The sequence below is a fragment of the Bos indicus genome, chromosome 10 (genome assembly GCF_029378745.1).
Source record: "Bos indicus isolate NIAB-ARS_2022 breed Sahiwal x Tharparkar chromosome 10, NIAB-ARS_B.indTharparkar_mat_pri_1.0, whole genome shotgun sequence".
NCBI lineage: Eukaryota > Metazoa > Chordata > Mammalia > Artiodactyla > Bovidae > Bos > Bos indicus.
The window spans coordinates 49,633,415-49,651,736 of record NC_091769.1 but is presented as its reverse complement, the minus strand read 5'-3'; the positions used below and the strand labels follow the sequence as shown (position 1 = coordinate 49,651,736).

At 41.4% G+C, this 18,322-nt stretch overlaps 1 protein-coding gene across 1 annotated transcript in view; it reads right to left on the bottom strand.

Moving 5' to 3' along the window:
* Positions 1-18,322, bottom strand: part of ANXA2 (annexin A2) — a 44,559-nt gene that overhangs the window by 9,427 nt on the left and 16,810 nt on the right. The window contains exons 4-5 of the mRNA XM_019968745.2: positions 5,426-5,520; positions 1,830-1,943 (exon numbers count right to left, since the gene is read on the bottom strand). Coding sequence (XP_019824304.1) covers positions 1,830-1,943; positions 5,426-5,520 — 209 coding nt within the window. The remainder of the gene's footprint in view (positions 1-1,829; positions 1,944-5,425; positions 5,521-18,322) is intronic.

Sequence of the window (18,322 nt, the reverse complement as noted above, 5' to 3'; positions counted from 1 at the left end):
ATCTTCAGATATTTTAAGGGGCAGTTTGTCAATCTCGAGGATGTAAAAATAGTCTAAAAAATAACTCATGCATTGGAAGAAATGTTATTTCTTAACATTGTTGAAATATAAAATAGGTATAGCAACATAGATTTGTTTTCTTGCATCAGTGATATGCCCATTTTAATATAGGAAAATTCTGACAGTGTTTTTTCTCTATATTTAAAAGTGACCTTGGCGATTTCAAACTTGGCCCAAGCTCTCCACAGACTGTCCACAGTTCCCATCACAAGGGCAATGTCTACTGTAACATATGGCAGATACTGCCAGTGGTACTGCCAGAAGTCAAAACAGATATTTTTTTAAGCATTGTTCAGTTAATGTCACTTGGAGCTTTATGGATTTCAGAAGGGTACTCAGCTGTGATAGCTAATGGACGAGCTGGCCCAAGGTCAAAGATCCAGCAGGCAAAGCACGTTTCATTGGACCCAGTTACAGAGATTACAATGGCGATGGACAGCTCTTACAGGTCTGTTTCAGGTCACTTATACCTAATAACAGATACAAGTAAAACTGCACAAATTGCAACTAAATGAATTCTTGGAGAAAATAAGATAGACTGATCTGAAGTGATGATGGTCAGAAGAAACCCAGGGGAGGCTGGTTCATCCACGGCTCCAAAGGTCCCAAGACTGAGTGTTTTCAGTGTTCTTTTTATCAAGCAGAATCTTTAAGTGTTGTTGACATCTTATCATTCTTAATTATACCTTCCCTCCAACATAGTCTACTTAGATAACTCAGAGCAAGTCTGCTCAAATAAACTGAGCACAGCTTAGGCTTAAGCCGGAAAACTGATTTCAGAGCAAATAGCAGCCCTGAGCTATCAACTTTTGGGCCCTGAAAATGCCTGGCTGGGAAGCTGCCTCCCTTTCGAAGTGTTCTGTGGGAGAAGTGATGACAACTGAACTGTAACATTAGCTAGTGACAGGCTTACAGGTCTGTCTCTCCATTAATTCAGAAATGGCGGCATCACAGAAAACACACTCGGACTTAGAACTGCAGCTTTTCCCTCTATACTGAGGCTTTACCCAGCTTTACCAGCAGAGGGCAGTGACACATTATTCAAAGTGTCACAGGCACCTTAGGAAAAGGATTCTATGCTTTGCTGTAACATGTGTTTATGTTTCTGTATCTATTGCATTTATGTAACACTTGATGTTTTAGGTACACACAAAATACAGGGGCACTTGAAACCTGGAATTTTTACTCTCTACTTTAACCTTAAAATCCATGTTCAAAATAACTGCAAAAATACAAACACCACTCAGCAGTATATGCTTTGAAAACACAGGAGCCATTCATGATCTGAAATCTCCCTTAATATCCACAGTGATATTCTGATTTTGCCCGAAATTTGAATCAAACAATGGGACCAGCAAGGAGAAGGTCAGAAGAAGAAACAACCAAAAGAGCATCAGCAGATTTCTGTTAAGCTTCACTTAACAAAAGCTATGAGTTTTACTTTTGCCTTAATGTCATAACAAATCTTTTTTAAGGAGGAAGTGTAATCAAGGAAGTAGTTTTTCCAAATGGTATTCCAATTGCCCAGGTGCCAAGCAGTAGCAGCTGGTAACTGACTTCTCTGCATCATGAAATTTCTTTACAGTCTTAAAAAAAGTAATTGAAATATTTTTGGTACAAATCCTGAGACTTAAAGCTTCAGTTCATTCCCCCAAAATGACTCCAAATGAGAATTCAACAAAACTGAAAATCACCTAATTATACTCAGAAAGCTGTAATTCACAAATATTAATGGCAGATTTGACAGAGATTGCATTTTACACGTTTACCTTCATGGACGCTTTCAGCTCAGAAGCATCATACTGAGCAGGTGTTTTCAATAGGCCCAAAATCACTGTCTCCAGGTGGCCAGACAAGGCTGACTTCAGTGCTGATGCAAGTTCCTTCAGAAAAACGGGCGAGAACATGGAAAAGTTGATTAGTAACTGATAGTCCCTTTAAAACTAATAAGACAAAAATAGAGGCCTGTGTTTGTAAAGCAGGTTGTGATTCTTTGACAACTCTGGGGTGTTGGGTCAAAGTATTCTTCAACAGCATTCCCTTTGGCCAGACCCAAAGGTCAGAAACTGGAAGATCAGACCTTGCTCTGATAAAATCCAAGCTGATTCTGCCTTCTCCCCCATAAATAAAATGAAACCAGAGCGGCACACAAAGCCTCAAAAAGCTATGAGTGAATGCCTTTCACAACTTGCTTACACTTACCCGTGATTCAGCCTACAGGGGGCAGGGCCCTTTCCAGGGTCAAGGGCCTTGCTAAGAAGGAGGTGGTCAGAGTGGAGAGCTGCCAGGGAAGCAGAGCCCTCAAGGCCTGCTGATAACTTCCTGTAAAAGACTTTGTGCAACTGTGCCAGAGGTGGTTCCAGAAAGTCTCCAGCTGAAACCAGAGGCTGCCACGTGGCTGAAAGTAGGCTCATGAAGTTTTCCTATGCAAAACACTTCACCTATTGAGAGAACCTCTGTTTTCCATGCCAAGTTGGAATGGTGTTGACAGAGGTAGTGAGGATAAAGTCCCCCCATTCACTTCTTAACTTCCCCATTGTGTACTGTTTCTTAAAGGTTCCACTGTCACCATAAAAAATCCACTGACTGATTTTAAGTCAGAGGCCTGAGTCAGCAACACATATGCAGACAGATATCCCAATTCAATGTGGCTTTTACAGATGCTTCCTCGGGGATTAAACCTCCTACAAACCATGAGCACTGAGTGATGGCTGAACTCTCTTGTTACAATAATTTTTCTTCTTTCTTTTCACTTTTTCCCTCTTCTTCTGTCCCTTCTTTCTTCCTTCCCTGCTCTCCAGCAGCACCATGGCATCTATGATGTTTAGCCTCTAGAGGTGTGTGCAGGCTTTAAGAGGTGATGTGCAGCCTGCTTCAGAGAATCTTCTCAAATCATTCACAAATGTCGAGAACTGAGATGGGTCTTAGAGATAGTCTGGACCAACCCTCTCATCACCTACTTTCTCCGGCTTCCCCAAGTCCTAGTAACACCTAGCACTTAGGAGGGGACTTTCAAAGCTACTCCTTCCAATTATAGCACCAATTTTCCAACTTGAAACTCTGAGGTTAGGTAATTCCAAATTTAGTCTACCCTTGACACTTCCCTCCGTCCATTCTCTGTTCAGATCGCAAATAGCATCTGGGCACCTACTGACTTCTTCCACTTCTATAATAAACTTCTCATGGGCGGTCAACTTCCTGCTTCTCACACTGTCAAGCACAGGGCTTTATACCCTGCAGAAACTCCAGATATGTTTGACAAATAAAATACGACCATTCCTTATACAGAGAAACCTGGCATCTGCTCGAACATGAAAGAAACATTAAACTCAATCCTCTGCCCCAGCACCTGTCCACTTCTACTAGCTGTGCCCATGGTTCCTCTTACCCAGGCAGCCTTGGGCCCTATTGTTAAAGACTCTACAATACAGGGCTTTTCCCATTATTATGCAAACAATAAGGTTTTGCTTTGAGGATTTCCTTCAGAAAGTATCTCAAGGGACTTCCCTGATGGTCCAGTGGTTAAGACTCCATGCTCCCAATGCAGGGGGCACGGATTCGGGGAACTAAGTTTCCACATGTCACACAGTGTGGGCAAAATAAAATAAAAACAAGTGTGCAAAAAGTTATCTTAAGTATTTTATGTATCTCAATTTAAAATACAACAACTCTCCTTAGTCCAAGGCTGACAGACATCAAGAATCAGTAGGACAGTGAGCTGACCCCAGCCCACAGCAAAGCCTATGAAGTCACCAAATCCAGCATGATTCTGCAGTATCTTCCCTCCAGCAGGGTATGCAAGAGCTTGGTTCTCTATCTATCTCATATGAAATTGAGATCCAGGCTTCTATGATTCAATGTACACTTGTGTGTCCACACCCAACTGTGTTCAAAGACCACGCCCTGTAAGTGACAGCTGAAGGGGCAAGTACAGGCGTTTTGTCCAAGGAGGTGGGCCTTCTGCTCCAACTGAACTCAGCTCTACCAGCTTACAGATCCTTTTGGGAAAGGAGAGAAATAAACACTCCCTTCCATGCCTCACTACAGTAGGTTAGTAAAAGTCTAGCTGGAAGAATGGAGAAGGCAGTGGCACCCCACTCCAGTACTCTTGCCTGGAAAATCCCATGGACGGAGGAGCCTGGTAGGCTGCACTCCATGGGGTCGCTATGAGTTGGATGCGACTGAGCGACTTCACTTTCACTTTTCACTTTCACGTAATGGAGAAGGAAATGGCAACCCACTCCAGTGTTCTTGCCTGGAGAATCCCAGGGACGGCGGAGCCTGGTGGGCTGCCGTCTATGGGGTTGCACAGAGTCGGACACGACTGACTCAACTTAGCAGCAGCAGCAGCAGCAGCTGGAAGAAGAGCTTTATTGCATATGAGAGGAAAGAAACCACATGCTTTCCTATTTATGTCCTTTCCAACTGTTTGAGAGGTTGGGCTTGGGCTTGACCTGCAAATCCCTGGACCCTGGGGGTCATGCCACCCCAAGTGTAGAAACATCTTTTCTAGAATCCTTCCAGCTTACCTCCACTGTGACTACTATCTTTTCTAGAATCCTTTCAGCTCACCTCCACTGTGACTATGAGTGAAAACTAAAACAGAAGCTGCAGGGAGCCATGCTTACGGCACTGTCCAAGAATAAATCAAACGCTTTTAATAGCAAGAAGTTAAAAATAAAGCAGCTTGTCCTTAAAAATAAAATTTCCTAACACCGCGACAAAATAAAGGATGAACGAGTGCTAGGCTGATCTTTAACCACTAGCAGACAAGTAAGTGAAAAAAAACAGAGAAGACCCTTTCAGCAATGGCAGCATGGCACATTGAAGATGGCCTGGAGACCAAATAAACTACACTAACTAAACCCCGGTGGTTCCAGAGGTCTTAAGAACTCAAGTGAATTTTTTTTTTTTTACTTTAATGAGAGGTGCATGTCAGGATCAATACTCAATAGAGGTTAGTGTCCTAAGATTAAATTAAAAACGTTTTATCAAGAGCCAGCAGAACTCCTGAAGGTGAAATGAGTGGCTACATGTAGAGAAGCGCATGCCCACCACAAAGTAAGCATTCAGTAAATGATACCTGCTGCTGTTGTTCCCCAGCCTTTCTATTTCTATTTCCAGAACTGCTGCCTCTACATGCTCTGGCTCGGAAGAGGTTGTGGTCTTTATGGAATGACCTCCAAGCACCCCAGGGGCCACACATGTGTGAGCTGTGACTCTTACAAGGATGGAAGGGGGAAACCTTGGCTCCCCTACGGTTCCAGAAGGCGCTTGCTGGTAAGAGAATTCATGAAACGAAAAACTAATGGCTGAGGACCTGAAATTCAACAAGCAGTGCCCTACAGCCCTGCGCCTGCTGTACCTTCTTGGTCCTTCTCTGGTAGGCGAAGGCAATATCCTGTCTCTGTTCATTGCTGCGGTTGGTCAGGATGTTGACGATGGTGACCTCATCCACACCTACGGAGATACAAGTTGTGAAGTTACTCAACCATATACTCTAGTCCTTTGGGTTTACAAAGAAGGGTTTAAGCATTTTTTTTCAACCTGATATATATATATAGTTCTCTAAACTGAAATATCAAGACATTAAGGTTTGTTCTCTTTCTTTTTGTCAGCACCCTCAACTCAACATGTACATCCTCTTTTTTTTTTCCTGACAACCTCAAACCTCAAGCCCAATTGGACCTCTAAAATATCTGTATTAAAAAAAAAAAAAAACTACTTTATTCATAAATTGCTTTCTGGAATCAACAGTAGGAGGTGCATTTGTGGGCTTCAGCAGTCAAATGAACAACAAAGATTTAGAGGGATTTGAAATGAAGGTCCCGAATTGCCATTTAACTGGGGATTTAACAGACAGTAACTACAACCTGAATTAATAGAGACAATTATTTATATTTATTGCAGGATTATAGCTGTATAAGCAGCTAGGTATAATTTCTATAATTATAGAAACTGTCATGACAAATGAGTCAGATTTAATATGGCAGTTGTATTTTAATAGCATAATTGATTAATACAATTCTACTTACCGAAGACTAAACTGTTTTGTAAGGAAAATAAACGTTCCACTGCTTTTAATCTTCAATAGGCAATTTTAATAATCAATTTTATAACTTTATTAAAAAGAGTAAGTGTTTTAATCTAAATTAAATCTAAATTGGGAGCTTTGAAGTGCCACCAAAATATTTTAGTACCTATTTTAATTGGAACATGTGTATTTACAAAGATAAGCAATGCCTTCTGGTATCTGAAAGTTTCCAATTTTACATCAGAAATACTCCTAACATGCCATTTAACTGAAGAAAGCACAATTTTTAAAATTCAGAAAGTGAAAGGTCTCTCCCCTGACTGATGATGACTTTGTTTAATAAAAGGAAGAGCCTTTGCCATAATAGGATAGGTAATTTCTGAGTGAGAGAGAGCACAGTGGTGAAGCCTACAGGGTCATACATGAATTGCAAACAGCCTGGCCTAAAGGAAATCAGGAGTTGCCAAAGTCAGAACTGTCGTGCTCTGAGGCAGAGGTCATGAGCAGACTGACAGAGAAGATACTTTAAACTCTCAAGTGTGTTAGAAAGATCAAAAGCAGAAAGTTAGAATTTCTGGGTATAAAAATAAATAAAATTAATTTTTGTATTTATATACTCATTTCTAAGTGATTTTATACCAATGTTAGGGCTTCCCAGGTGGCTCAGCAATAAAGAATCTGCCTGCCAATACTGGAGACACGGGTCCTATTCCCGTGTCAGGAAGATGCCCTGGAGAAGGAAATGGCAACCCTCTCTGGTATTCCTGCCTGGGAAATCCCAAGGACAGAGGAGCCTGGGGGGCTATAGTCCATGGGGTGGCAAAAGTTGGGACGCAACTTAGCAACTAAACAACATACCAATGTTAGTCAGTTACCTTAACTGCATTTATACCTTCAGCCAGTGTTAATGCTGACACCCAAATGCTGAATATGAAATTATTTCCAAGATGCTTATTTCAGCACTGCATATAATAAATAAACAGTGAAATGTCTAATAACTGATTAAATGTTTTTGTTCATATAATGGGGTACTATATAGACATTTTAAATGATGGTATTAACTGACATGAAAAAATGTTCACAATATACTGTTAAGGAAAAAAATGGGTTGCAAACCATATGCCTAATCTACCCTGATTTTTGTAAAATGAATGCTCATGTGTGAGAAAACACAAAAACCTCTTTATACCAAAAATAAATTTTTAAAATTTCTATTAAGAGTATAGCTGATTTACAGTGTTGTTAGTTTACACCAAAATTTTAATAGTGATCATCTGAGTGGTAGGATTATAGATAATTTCAAGTTTTCATCCTTTCAATTATCTAGAGTTTCCAAATTCACCGTGATGAGCATCAAAAGGGTATTGTGAAAAAATATATACACTGTGAATGGCATATAAGCACTGATTAAGAGTCAACTAGTGATTTCACCTCATGAGACTCCTAGTGTAGTTCTAAATACTTTGGTTAGAATAAAACATGATATGCATCATAGTCAGGAACTGTATCTGTATCATTCTCTTTGGTTTCTAAGACATCCTAATGCAAACCATCTTACGTAACCTTCACGACAACAACGTGGCAGGGTGGCTATTTCTCTTCCTAGTTTATAGTTGGGGAAGCTGAAGCTGAAGCTGCTGTTACCCATGGTAACATCTGCCCTCCTGGGGTCCTGGTCTCTACACCAGGATAAGGGATCTGAACCATGACCTCCAGTTCTGCTTCCACAAAACACTAACACATAAAATTGAACTTGATCTTACATTTAGTCTTAATTAGGTCCAAGCCTGATAGATTTCTTCACAGACTCATCAAGGCTTTTGGGACTACTTTACGGTATGTCTGGGCACGTGGGTATGCATGGCTACCCACACAAGTGTGTTCACAGGTGCTCTCTCTCTCTCAATAGTCTATACCTCTAACATTATATTAAAAAAAATGCTTGTTTATAAATGTCTTTTTATTTGACACTTAACTTTCTTACCCAAATCTGAAAATGCTGGGAAATAACAAAATACAATTATATCCTCTAACCTCTAATAGTTCTGAAACCAACTGGGGTTGCTGACCTGAATTCAGGCCAACAAAACTGACCCATAAAAAATTATTCTTCCCTGGAAACAAATACAAGGTTGTGTTTGTGTCAGAATAGGTCCTGAGCCCACCTGAATGACAGTCACATGAAGCTTTTATTAAAAACACAACACCCTGGGCCCCATCCCGAGATCTGATTAAAGACGCTTGGGGACACGGGACCTGGAAAGCACCATTTCAACCAGCTCCCAGGTATTCTTTTAGAATCACCACTAGAGGTGGAAAAGCATGTGTAGGGATTGGAAAGGCTGCTGGCAATCTGTCTTGTGTATATTAAATTGCTTCTACCACCTGCTTCATACCATTTCTGTCCTTTATTGAGCCCATCTTTGCATGAGATATTCCCCTGGGATCTCTTATTTTCTTGAAGAGATCTCTAATCTTTCCCATTCTATTGTTTTCCTTTATTTCTTTGCATTGATCAATGAGGAAGGCTTTCTTATCTCTCCTTGCTGTTCTTTGGAACTCTGCATTCAAATGGGTATACCTTTCCTTTTCTCCCTTGCTTTTCACTTCTCTTCTCTTCACAGCTATTTGTAAGGCTTCCCCAGACGGCCGTTTTGCTTTTTTGCATTTCTTTTTCTTGGTGATGGTCTCAATCCCTGTCTCCTGTACAATGCCACGAACCTCCATCCATAGTTCATCAGGCACTCTGTCTTTCAAATCTAGTCCCTTAAATCTATTTCTCACTTCTACTGTATAATCATAAGGGATTTGATTTAGGTCATATCTGAATGGTCTAGTTGTTTCCTCTACTTTCTTCAATTTAAGTCTGAATTTGACAATAAGGAGTTCATGATCTGAGCCACAGTCAGCTCTCGGACTTGTTTTTGCCGACTGTATATACAGCTTCTCCATCTTTGGCTGCAAAGAATATAATCAATCTAACTTCAGTGTTGACCATCTGGTGATGTCCATGTGTAGAGTCTTCTTTTGTGTTGTTGGAAGAGGGTGTTTGTTATGACCAGAGCGTTCTCTTGGCAAAACTCTTATTAGTCTTTGCCCTGCTTCATTCTGTACTCTAAGGCCAAACTTGCCTGTTACTCCAGATGTTTCTTGACTTCCTACTTTTGCATTCCAGTCCCCTATAATGAAAAAGACATCTTTTCGGGGTAGTAGTTCTAGAAGGTCTTGTTCAATTTCAGCTTCTTCAGCATTAGTGGTTGGGGCATAGACTTGGATTACCGTGATATTGAATGGTTGGCCTTGGAGACAAACAGAGATCATTCTGTCACTTTTGAGATTGTATCCAAGTACTGCATTTTGGATTCTTTTATTGACTATGAAGGCTACTCCATTTTTTCTAAGGGATTCTTGCCCACAGTAGTAGATATAATGGTCATCTGAATTAAATTTGCCCATTCCAGTCTATTTTGGTTCGCTGATTCCTAAAATGTTGATGTTCACTCTTGCCATCTCCTGTTTGACCACTTCCAATTTGCCTTGAATTATGGACCTAACATTTCAGGTTCCTATGCAATATTGTTCTTTACAGCATTGGACCTTGCTTCTATTACCAGTCACACCCACAACTGGGTGTTGTTTTTGCATATCAGTAACCTCAGATATGCAGATGACTCCACCCTTATGACAGAAAGTGAAGAACTAAAGAACCTCTTGATGAAAGTGACAGAGGAGAGCGAAAAATTTGGCTTAAAGCTCAACCATCACTTCATAGCAAATAGATGGGGAAACAGTGCAAACAGTGACAGACTTTAATTCTTTGGGCTCCAAAATCACTGCAGATGGTGATTGCAGCCATGAAATTAAAAGACGCTTACTCCTTGGAAGAAAAGTTATGACCAACCTAGACAGCATATTAGAAAGCAGAGACATTACTTTGTCAACAAAGGTCTGTCTAGTCAAGGCTATGGTTTTTCCAGTAGTCATGTATGGATGTGAGAGTTGGATTATAAAAAAAGCTGAGTGCCAAAGAATTGATGCTTTTGAACTGTGGTACTGGAGAAGACTCTTGAGAGTCCCTTGGACTGCAAGGAGATCCAACCAGTCCATTCTAAAGGAAATCAGTCCTGAATGTTCATTGGAAGGACTGATGCTGAAGCTGAAACTCCAATACTTCGGCCACCTGATGTGAAGAATGGACTCATTTGAAAAGACCCTGATACTGGGAAAGATTGAAGGCGGGAGGAGAAGGGGATGACAGAGGATGAGATGGTTGGATGGAATCACCGACTCAATGGACATGAGTTTGAGTGAACTTTGGGAGTTGGTGATGGACAGGGAGGCCTGGAGTGCTGCAGTGCATGGGGTCGCAAAGAGTCTGACATGACTGAGCAACTGAAATGAATTGAACTGACTGAACTGACCAACTGCTTCTGTGAGGTGCAGGGTCAGCTACAATCTTAGGGAAAGAAATGCTTACCTTTGTTCAAAACCCAGGTAAGAAATAACACCTGAAGAAAGTTCACTCCACAAACTTCAGTGCAGTCCCATGCTCTTGATCAATGAAACCTCTCTTAGCAATCAAACAATGAAACTTTCTGTTCACAGCAGCTTAGCGTTTAGCCAACAGTCAGAATCCAATCCAATTATTGAAACTCCCCATAAAGAGCCTGCGTGGTTAACATGAATCTCACCTGGGAGGCAGCAACGGCTATAGTCTGAAGGCATCTCAGTGTCTTTAACTAAATTATTCATCACGCAAACAGCCTACTGTGATGCAGTATCTAGCATGCTGGGACCCCTGACCAGTGAAGGATCTGATACATTACACAAATGCTAATACCAGCAACTACAGAGACAACTGAAAATGATCTACCAGTAGAAGCCCCTCCTCCTTCTGAAAGCCTCACCTACATCAGCTGTTTCTCCCCTACCTTTGTCTTCAAGTTTCAAATCGAACTAGAAAGAGGAAAAAAAAAATCACTGGGCCCAGGATCAATGGTTGAGTCAAAGCCACTTAAGGCATATCCTACGTTGGAACAGTAGGATGCACACATCTGCCAGTGGGATTTAACCATCTTATCTTCAGAACACCGCTGCTTCCTCTCAACCTGCTATCGTAATTGGTGAGACGGTAATTCCTGCGGAAAATGGTTCAGTCCAGGTTGAAGCTGCAAGGGTCATCCGGTGACTCATCACTTCTGCTCAGGATGCAGCTCAAGGATGATGGCCGAACACTCAGCTGCCTATGTCAGCACAATCACCGTCAAAAAATACACAGCGAGTACCAGCGCTCCAGGAAACCTCTACACTGAACAAAGTTAATCCCGGCGCGGGTGCCTCTGCCACTCTGGATCTGTACTCTCTGCTCTTTTGTGCCCGTATGAAGGGTAGTGTTTGCTGAGAGAAGAAGCCTAGCTTGAAAATAAACTGTGTGAGTGAAGCAAAAGCATAAAGAAAACAACAAGCTTGAATAACGCCTCTTTCCTCTTCCCATTCTTCTTGTGTTGGATATGGACGGTCACAAAGTAATGTGAGCAAAGCCTCAGCCTGGGAGACAGTGACACGGATGGGCGATCCCACAGAATGTGGGTGCAAACACAGTAAATTCTGTGATTCAGACAGATTTTTTTAAATGTTTTTTCAATGTAGTTTTTATTTTATATTGGAATATAGGTGATTTACAATGTTGTGTTAGTTTTGCTGTACAGCAAAGTGATTCAGTTATACATGTCCATAAATCTACTCTTTTTCAGATTCTTTCTCCATATAGGTTATTACAGAATACTGAATTGAGTTCCCTGTGCTATACAGTAGGTCCTTCTTGGTTATCTATTTTATATATAGTAGTGTGTATATGTTAATCCTAGCCTCCTAATTTATCGCTCCCTCCAACCCTTCCCCTTTGCTAACTGTAGTTTTATTTTTGAAATCTGTCCAGTCTGTTTTGCAAATAAATTCATTTGTATCATACTTTCAGATTCCACATATAAGTGATATCATATGGTGTTTGTCCTTCTCTGACTTACTTTACTTGGTACGATGATCTCTAGATCCATCAATGCCACAAATGGCATTATTTAATTCTTTATTACGGCTGAGTAATATCCTGTCATATATGTGTATCACATCTACTTTATCCAGTCCTCTGCCAACTGACATCAAATGTCTTTTCAGCACGAAGAGAAGTTAAAATTTTCAAGACTGATGAGGATCTAAGACACACATTTATTTGGCCCCTGAGAGAAAACAGCACAAAAGGTTTTAAGCATTTATTCCTTGAATGAAAATGGCTGGCCAATCTTCTCAGCTAACTATACAAATAGTCCACTCTGAGCTAGGGCATCTGGAAAATCAGTCTCTGATCTAAGTGCCAGTCACCTGAAGCCACAGTTCTGGCAAGAGATACCACGGGAAGGCACCATTGACAAGCAGGGTTCACACAGAAAACTCCGGGGTCGTGGGTCTCTTAAAACAAAGAACACTTGCAGTCTAAAATAATGGCTGAATCCAAACCCACAAAATGGGCCTCCTGGAGTCTCCTCCTCTCTGCGGGTGGAACCCCAGGCCTGCTCCACACGTGGCATTCCATGGAAAATGTGCATCCTTACTGACCATGGCAAGGAACCAAGAGGCCATTCTGAACAGGATGCTGACTCACATCTGCCAAGACACTCTGGTTGCACAGAGAAAATAGATTTCATTATGCTTGATAAAGGACTCAGGAGGCCCTCAGGGCAGGGCTGACTGGTTAGAAAATAAAGGAAAACTGCCCAGATCTGCTCCTTATCTAGATCAGAGGAAAAACCAGGACTTGGCTTAGATTACTGGGCATATATCAAAGCTCGGAAACCACCTTTGCAATAAGGTCAAAGGAAGGCCATGAGAGAAAGACTCATGGGTTTTATTAAAACAGTATCAACTATTCACTGAATACCTACAATTTACCAGACATTTTACGAGGTACTTTGTACAAACAAATCTCTATTGCAATTGTCACCATGTCTGTGTGTGAGGGGTGTTATGGTCACCTCCACTGTACCCAGTGAGGAAACCAATGCTCACAAGGCAAGGGCTCACCCAAGGTCACACAAGTAAGTCACCTGCAGAGCTGGGATTCAAGTCAGGATTAAAGACCTGCATTGGGCTGTTCTGCTTCCTGTTAGAGAAAACTAACCAAAACTAAAACATGAGGCAAGAGGAAGGGAACATGTCCTCTGAGTGCAGCTAACTGCCCTCCAAGACTTTCTCCAGGGCTCACTCTCACTCGACTGGCTACTCACCACTGATTACAGCACAGGCTCTATGGCTTAGGGTTTCACTTGTAGATTTTGGTCCAATAGAAAGGACAGTTCCCAAGATTACGGCTTCAGTGCTCTCAAATTCATGAATGGTCTTGTATCCAGCCCAGTAAACTTCTCTCATTCTTTTCTCAGTGCTTATAAACAACCGGCCTCTCAAATTTCCTTTGAACCAGCCCCATCTCAATGAATTAATGTTTGACATGTGTTTATCCTGTATCACATGAATATCCTGTATACTCTTATGAGTCACATTTGTACCTTTCTGGAATTATACTGTGGTGCTTTTTTACATGACACTCCTCCATCTTGTTCCTAAAAATCATCTGACACAGTAATGCATCTGTTTGTCTATAGAACTGGATTTACTATTCAGAACATACAAATGTACAACCATCAAATAATCTTTAGATAACATTTGCCACACAGTAACAATGCACAGCCACTGATGAAATAACCCCACTGAGGTTTCTTTAGGAGAAAGAGCTAGAAGACCCTCTTCTGAAAATAGCCATTCGTAACTCAGCAGGAACCTAAAGTGCCAACAAGAGTGGTTTTAGGGACAGGGAAGCACGTGCATGCACACACACACACACGCACACCATTGCCCAAAGTATCCTTCCTCCCATCTGACACGGTGCTACCTGGCCTGATTCAGAGGAAGCACAGTCTAGCTAACTACCTCTAAGAAGAAGGTTCGGCTGAGAAATTAAATTTCTTCTATTTCCATTCTGCTCTGGTCTCACCTCAGCTGAGTCCCTTAGAAAGGATTTAAGCATCATCTCTTTGGTAATCCCACTGGATTCTTTAATAATCTAGAACCCTGTCGGCCTTCTGTGCATAATCACATTTCTGCGATACTACAGGACCAGCAGAAAAACACAAGGGCCACTGCTCAAGATCCAAATCAAATAAAACTGCAAACGAAGGATCGTGCATAAAATGCAAGCAGCAATTTGTGCCCTGTCGCTCTATCAGCCTCCTGAGTCAGAAAGTAAAACATCCGAACAGATGCAAGAGAAACCGCCACACTCACCCTGAGCTCAGCTGACAGAGAAGTTACTATTTATTGCCCCAGCACTGCAGACACCAGATAAGAATGTGGTGATTTCCATGGTCCCAGGGTGTCACCGGTATTTGATTTCCTCAATGGACAAGAGGTAACGGTTTTTTACAAAAGAAAGAACTGAGAGGCAGGCAACAACAGCCAATGCCTACAATGAGAAAGGCACCAGGGACTCCTTTACCCAGGTTGCACAGGCTCCTTAGCTTGAGTGTGGCATCTACATACCTGAGTAGACAATGATCTTCTTGAAGAAAATCAGAAAATCTGCGCCCGCAATAAAGGTGGCTATGACTCAGCACTGGTCACTTTGTTCCCAGCAGTGCTGTAAGATGAGAACTCAGTCTAGAGTAAACTTGAACACAAAAGAGAAAGTCTTCAACGGGAAGGTTGTGTTCCCTTCTATTCAACTTCCAGGATGGTGAGAAGGCCTGGGCTATGTGAGTCACAAAGGCCGTTCCCACAAGCGGGCTAGCACCCAAACTTGGGGGTTCTTGGTTTGGGCTCTCACCTCCAAAGCCCCTCCCAGAGGAGAGAAGCCACTTTTCCCAGCCAATCTGCCTCCCAGCATCTTCAAGAAAATACATTCCTAATTGCTGTCTCAACTGAATAAATATACCTGTAGGTATGCAGGTGAAATGCAAAACACACATCCAGACTTGCTTCCCACTGCCATGGGATGTTAGTCTTCTAGCCATGCTTGAAAACTTAAGCAGTTCCATTTTAAAAGTATAAGAAAAAAAAAGTGCAAAAACTTGCAGCATTTATGCTTCTATACTTGTGCTAATAAGAAGTGGGGGAAAAACACCCGCTATTGCAACCCTTCCGGAGAACACAAATACAGCTAAAATCAAAACTGGCAATAATAATAGGGCAACTCATTACCCTCCCCTTCCAGAGAAAGAGAGACCAAAGCTGTACCAATTTATTGGCACTTACTCTAACTCTCGGGTTGTGCTGCTTCTAATTACAATCTATTTTATGGAGTCTAGATTCATCCTTTTCTAATTTAGCTGACTTTCCTTTCTAGTTATTTGGACCCATATGGTAAACCACTCACAGCTGTGTTGTACACTCCACAGTATATATTTAACCCAAGGCCAATCTAGACCAAGAGACTCCTACAGATTTAAGTCTCAGCAACCTCTTGTTAATTAAGCAATATTACTACTTTTGCACGGCTTTATTCAGTTTCTAACTAGACATTAATTGAGGTAAGTAATTGCAGAGCCTACCTCAAGCCAGAACATACACAAAACAATCATGCCTTTGGTTGAGGTGAGATACACGAAATACTGAGACCCCTTAAAACCAGAAACAAAGCAGACTTTCAAGGCATGAGCTAAATTCACTTTGGAAAAAGGGACCCAACCTCACTAGGGGACTGTTAATCCTTTGTGGATATGGTCCGGATTCCGGATCTGTCTTTTGCTGCCTTATTTTGCCAGCCACGTGTCCACACTCACCTTTAAGCTCTGGTATCTGTGTACATTTTCACTACTATACAGGTTAACTATGTACCTTCTCACATGATCCCAGTGGCCTGGGTGTTAGAAAAGGTTAATGAAATGAAGCCCTCACCCTCAATGAACTCACATTCTAGTAGGAGGAGACAAATCCGTAGATAAATAACTTTAACACAATGTGACAAGAGCTATAAATGAGATGAAAAGTATTATGAGACACAGTCAAGGAATAATTGATTCTGCCTTCCTGCTAAGAGAAAGCTTGGAGAAGAGGCTGTGCATTGGCTCAAGAGACGAGTGAGGGGACTTCACTGCCGGTCTAGTAGTTAACACTCCACACTTCAAATCAGGGGATGGTGGGGAGGAAGGTTCAATTCCTGGTTGGGAAACTAAGATCCCACAAGCCATGTGGCATGGCCAAAAAAAGTTTACCAAAAGAGAGAGAGGGATAAGTGGGAACTGCCCAGATGTTAGAAGTGGGATAACACTCCCACTAGAGGACGGCTGCACACTCCTGAGAGAGCAAAGGCTCTGTGTGGGGCATGAAATAGCCTGGAGATGAGGCTAGACAGAGACTCTGTCACAGATGAGGCAAGGAGGCTCTTTAGAAATAAAGACAGATGCCCTCGCAGCCCAGATGAGAGATTTTAAGGGCAGAGGGCAAGGGAGGGATGAGAGCTACTTTGAGGCCTTCTGACCAGTCTATGCAGCACCACCCTACAGATCTCAGCCAGGTCTGCCCCTGCTCACACTCCCCACCGCAGGCTTGCCCCAGTTCACAGTTCTCGTGTTTCACAGCAATGAGTAACCCTCAGCCACAGGTGACCTGCTCACAGCCCTTCTTCCTTAGAGCACTCAGATGACAGGACAGTCGATGTACGTTAGGCAGTATAAGTAATGCCCAGCATGCTCTACATTTGGCACACGCATAAACACGTATGCACACACACCTGGGCTACACCATCTGAGAGGGAGGCCACAGAGAGGCACCTTTTCATGGCCCTTTGGCTTTTGTTTGTATCAGCATTTGAACTTTACCCTTTGTTTCCTTTGATATCAAGGAAGCACCAATTATTTGCATTGTGTTCTGGAAAAGGGTTTGAGGTGGAAGCTGGGTAAGGTGTGGCACAAGCTTCCTAATTACACTTAAAGTGAAAGGCATTCTAAAAGGGAAGGTAAGATCTCAATTAGCTTTTTTTTTTTTTTAAAGTAGTGTTAATATCTTAAAAGATCAAGAAGGAGAAAAAAAACAAAAAGGGATGTGACTTTCTCAACTATAGCTGACCCTTCAACAACTCAGGGATTTAGGATGCTGACCCTCCCCACAGTGGAAAATCCACATATAACTTATAATCCACATATAAGTCAACCCTCCACATAACTGATTTCATACCCATGCATCTAACCAACCTCTAACTGTGTAGTACTATAGAACTCACTATTGAAAAATATCCATGTAAGTGTAGTTCAAACCCATGTTGTTCAGGAGTCAATTGTAATAACTTCATTTGTTTTTAATTTGGTTTATTGCTTCCCGTTACAAAGGTAATATATGTCATCATGGAGAATTTGGAAAATACAGAATATATTGAAATTATATATGTATATATATGTATATACACACACACACAGAACAATGCTTTATTTTTCTGACATAAAAAAATTGTTGTGGTGTGATCACACTGTATATACTATTTTAGGAAGAGAGAGCTTAACCATGAGGCTCGTGAGATCTTAGTTCCCTGACCAGGGGTTGAACTCAAGCCCCTGGACCACCAGGGAATTCCCTGTATATACTATTTTATGTCCATTTTTTTACGCAATTGACAAATCTAAGGTGAAATTTATGTTAAAATGAGTGTGCCAAAAGTTGCACAAATCTGTGAATATACTAGGAAAAAAAAAAACATTGAATTGTACATTTTCTATAGGTGAATTGTATGGGATATGAATTTTATCTCAATAGCAATGTAAAACAACTGTTTATAAACTTTACTTTTCATATTGTGGTGACAGTCTACAGATATTCTGTGTAATATAAATAGAGCTATCATAATTTACTAAGTCACTCCCCAGCTAGAAGAGAGACCTGGATTTGTCACCATCATGACCAATACTGACAGTAACATCTTTGCTACAACACTGAGCTCTGTATGGATATCACAGTCTTTCCTCTCAAGAGTATCTTAGAAGAATTTAAGGTTCTAAATATACCAAAAATCTAGAAATTATTTTTAAGGGTCAACAGATTTAAGAAAATTCAGTTACTCTTTAAAACCACCAGGCACCAAAAATAAGTAAATAAAAAGCAGTCCTAAGTGGGACTCACTGGGCATTACGTTTGGGAAAGAAGACAACAGGGGGCCAAAAGCTGGACCTACAAATATGACATATATCTGAT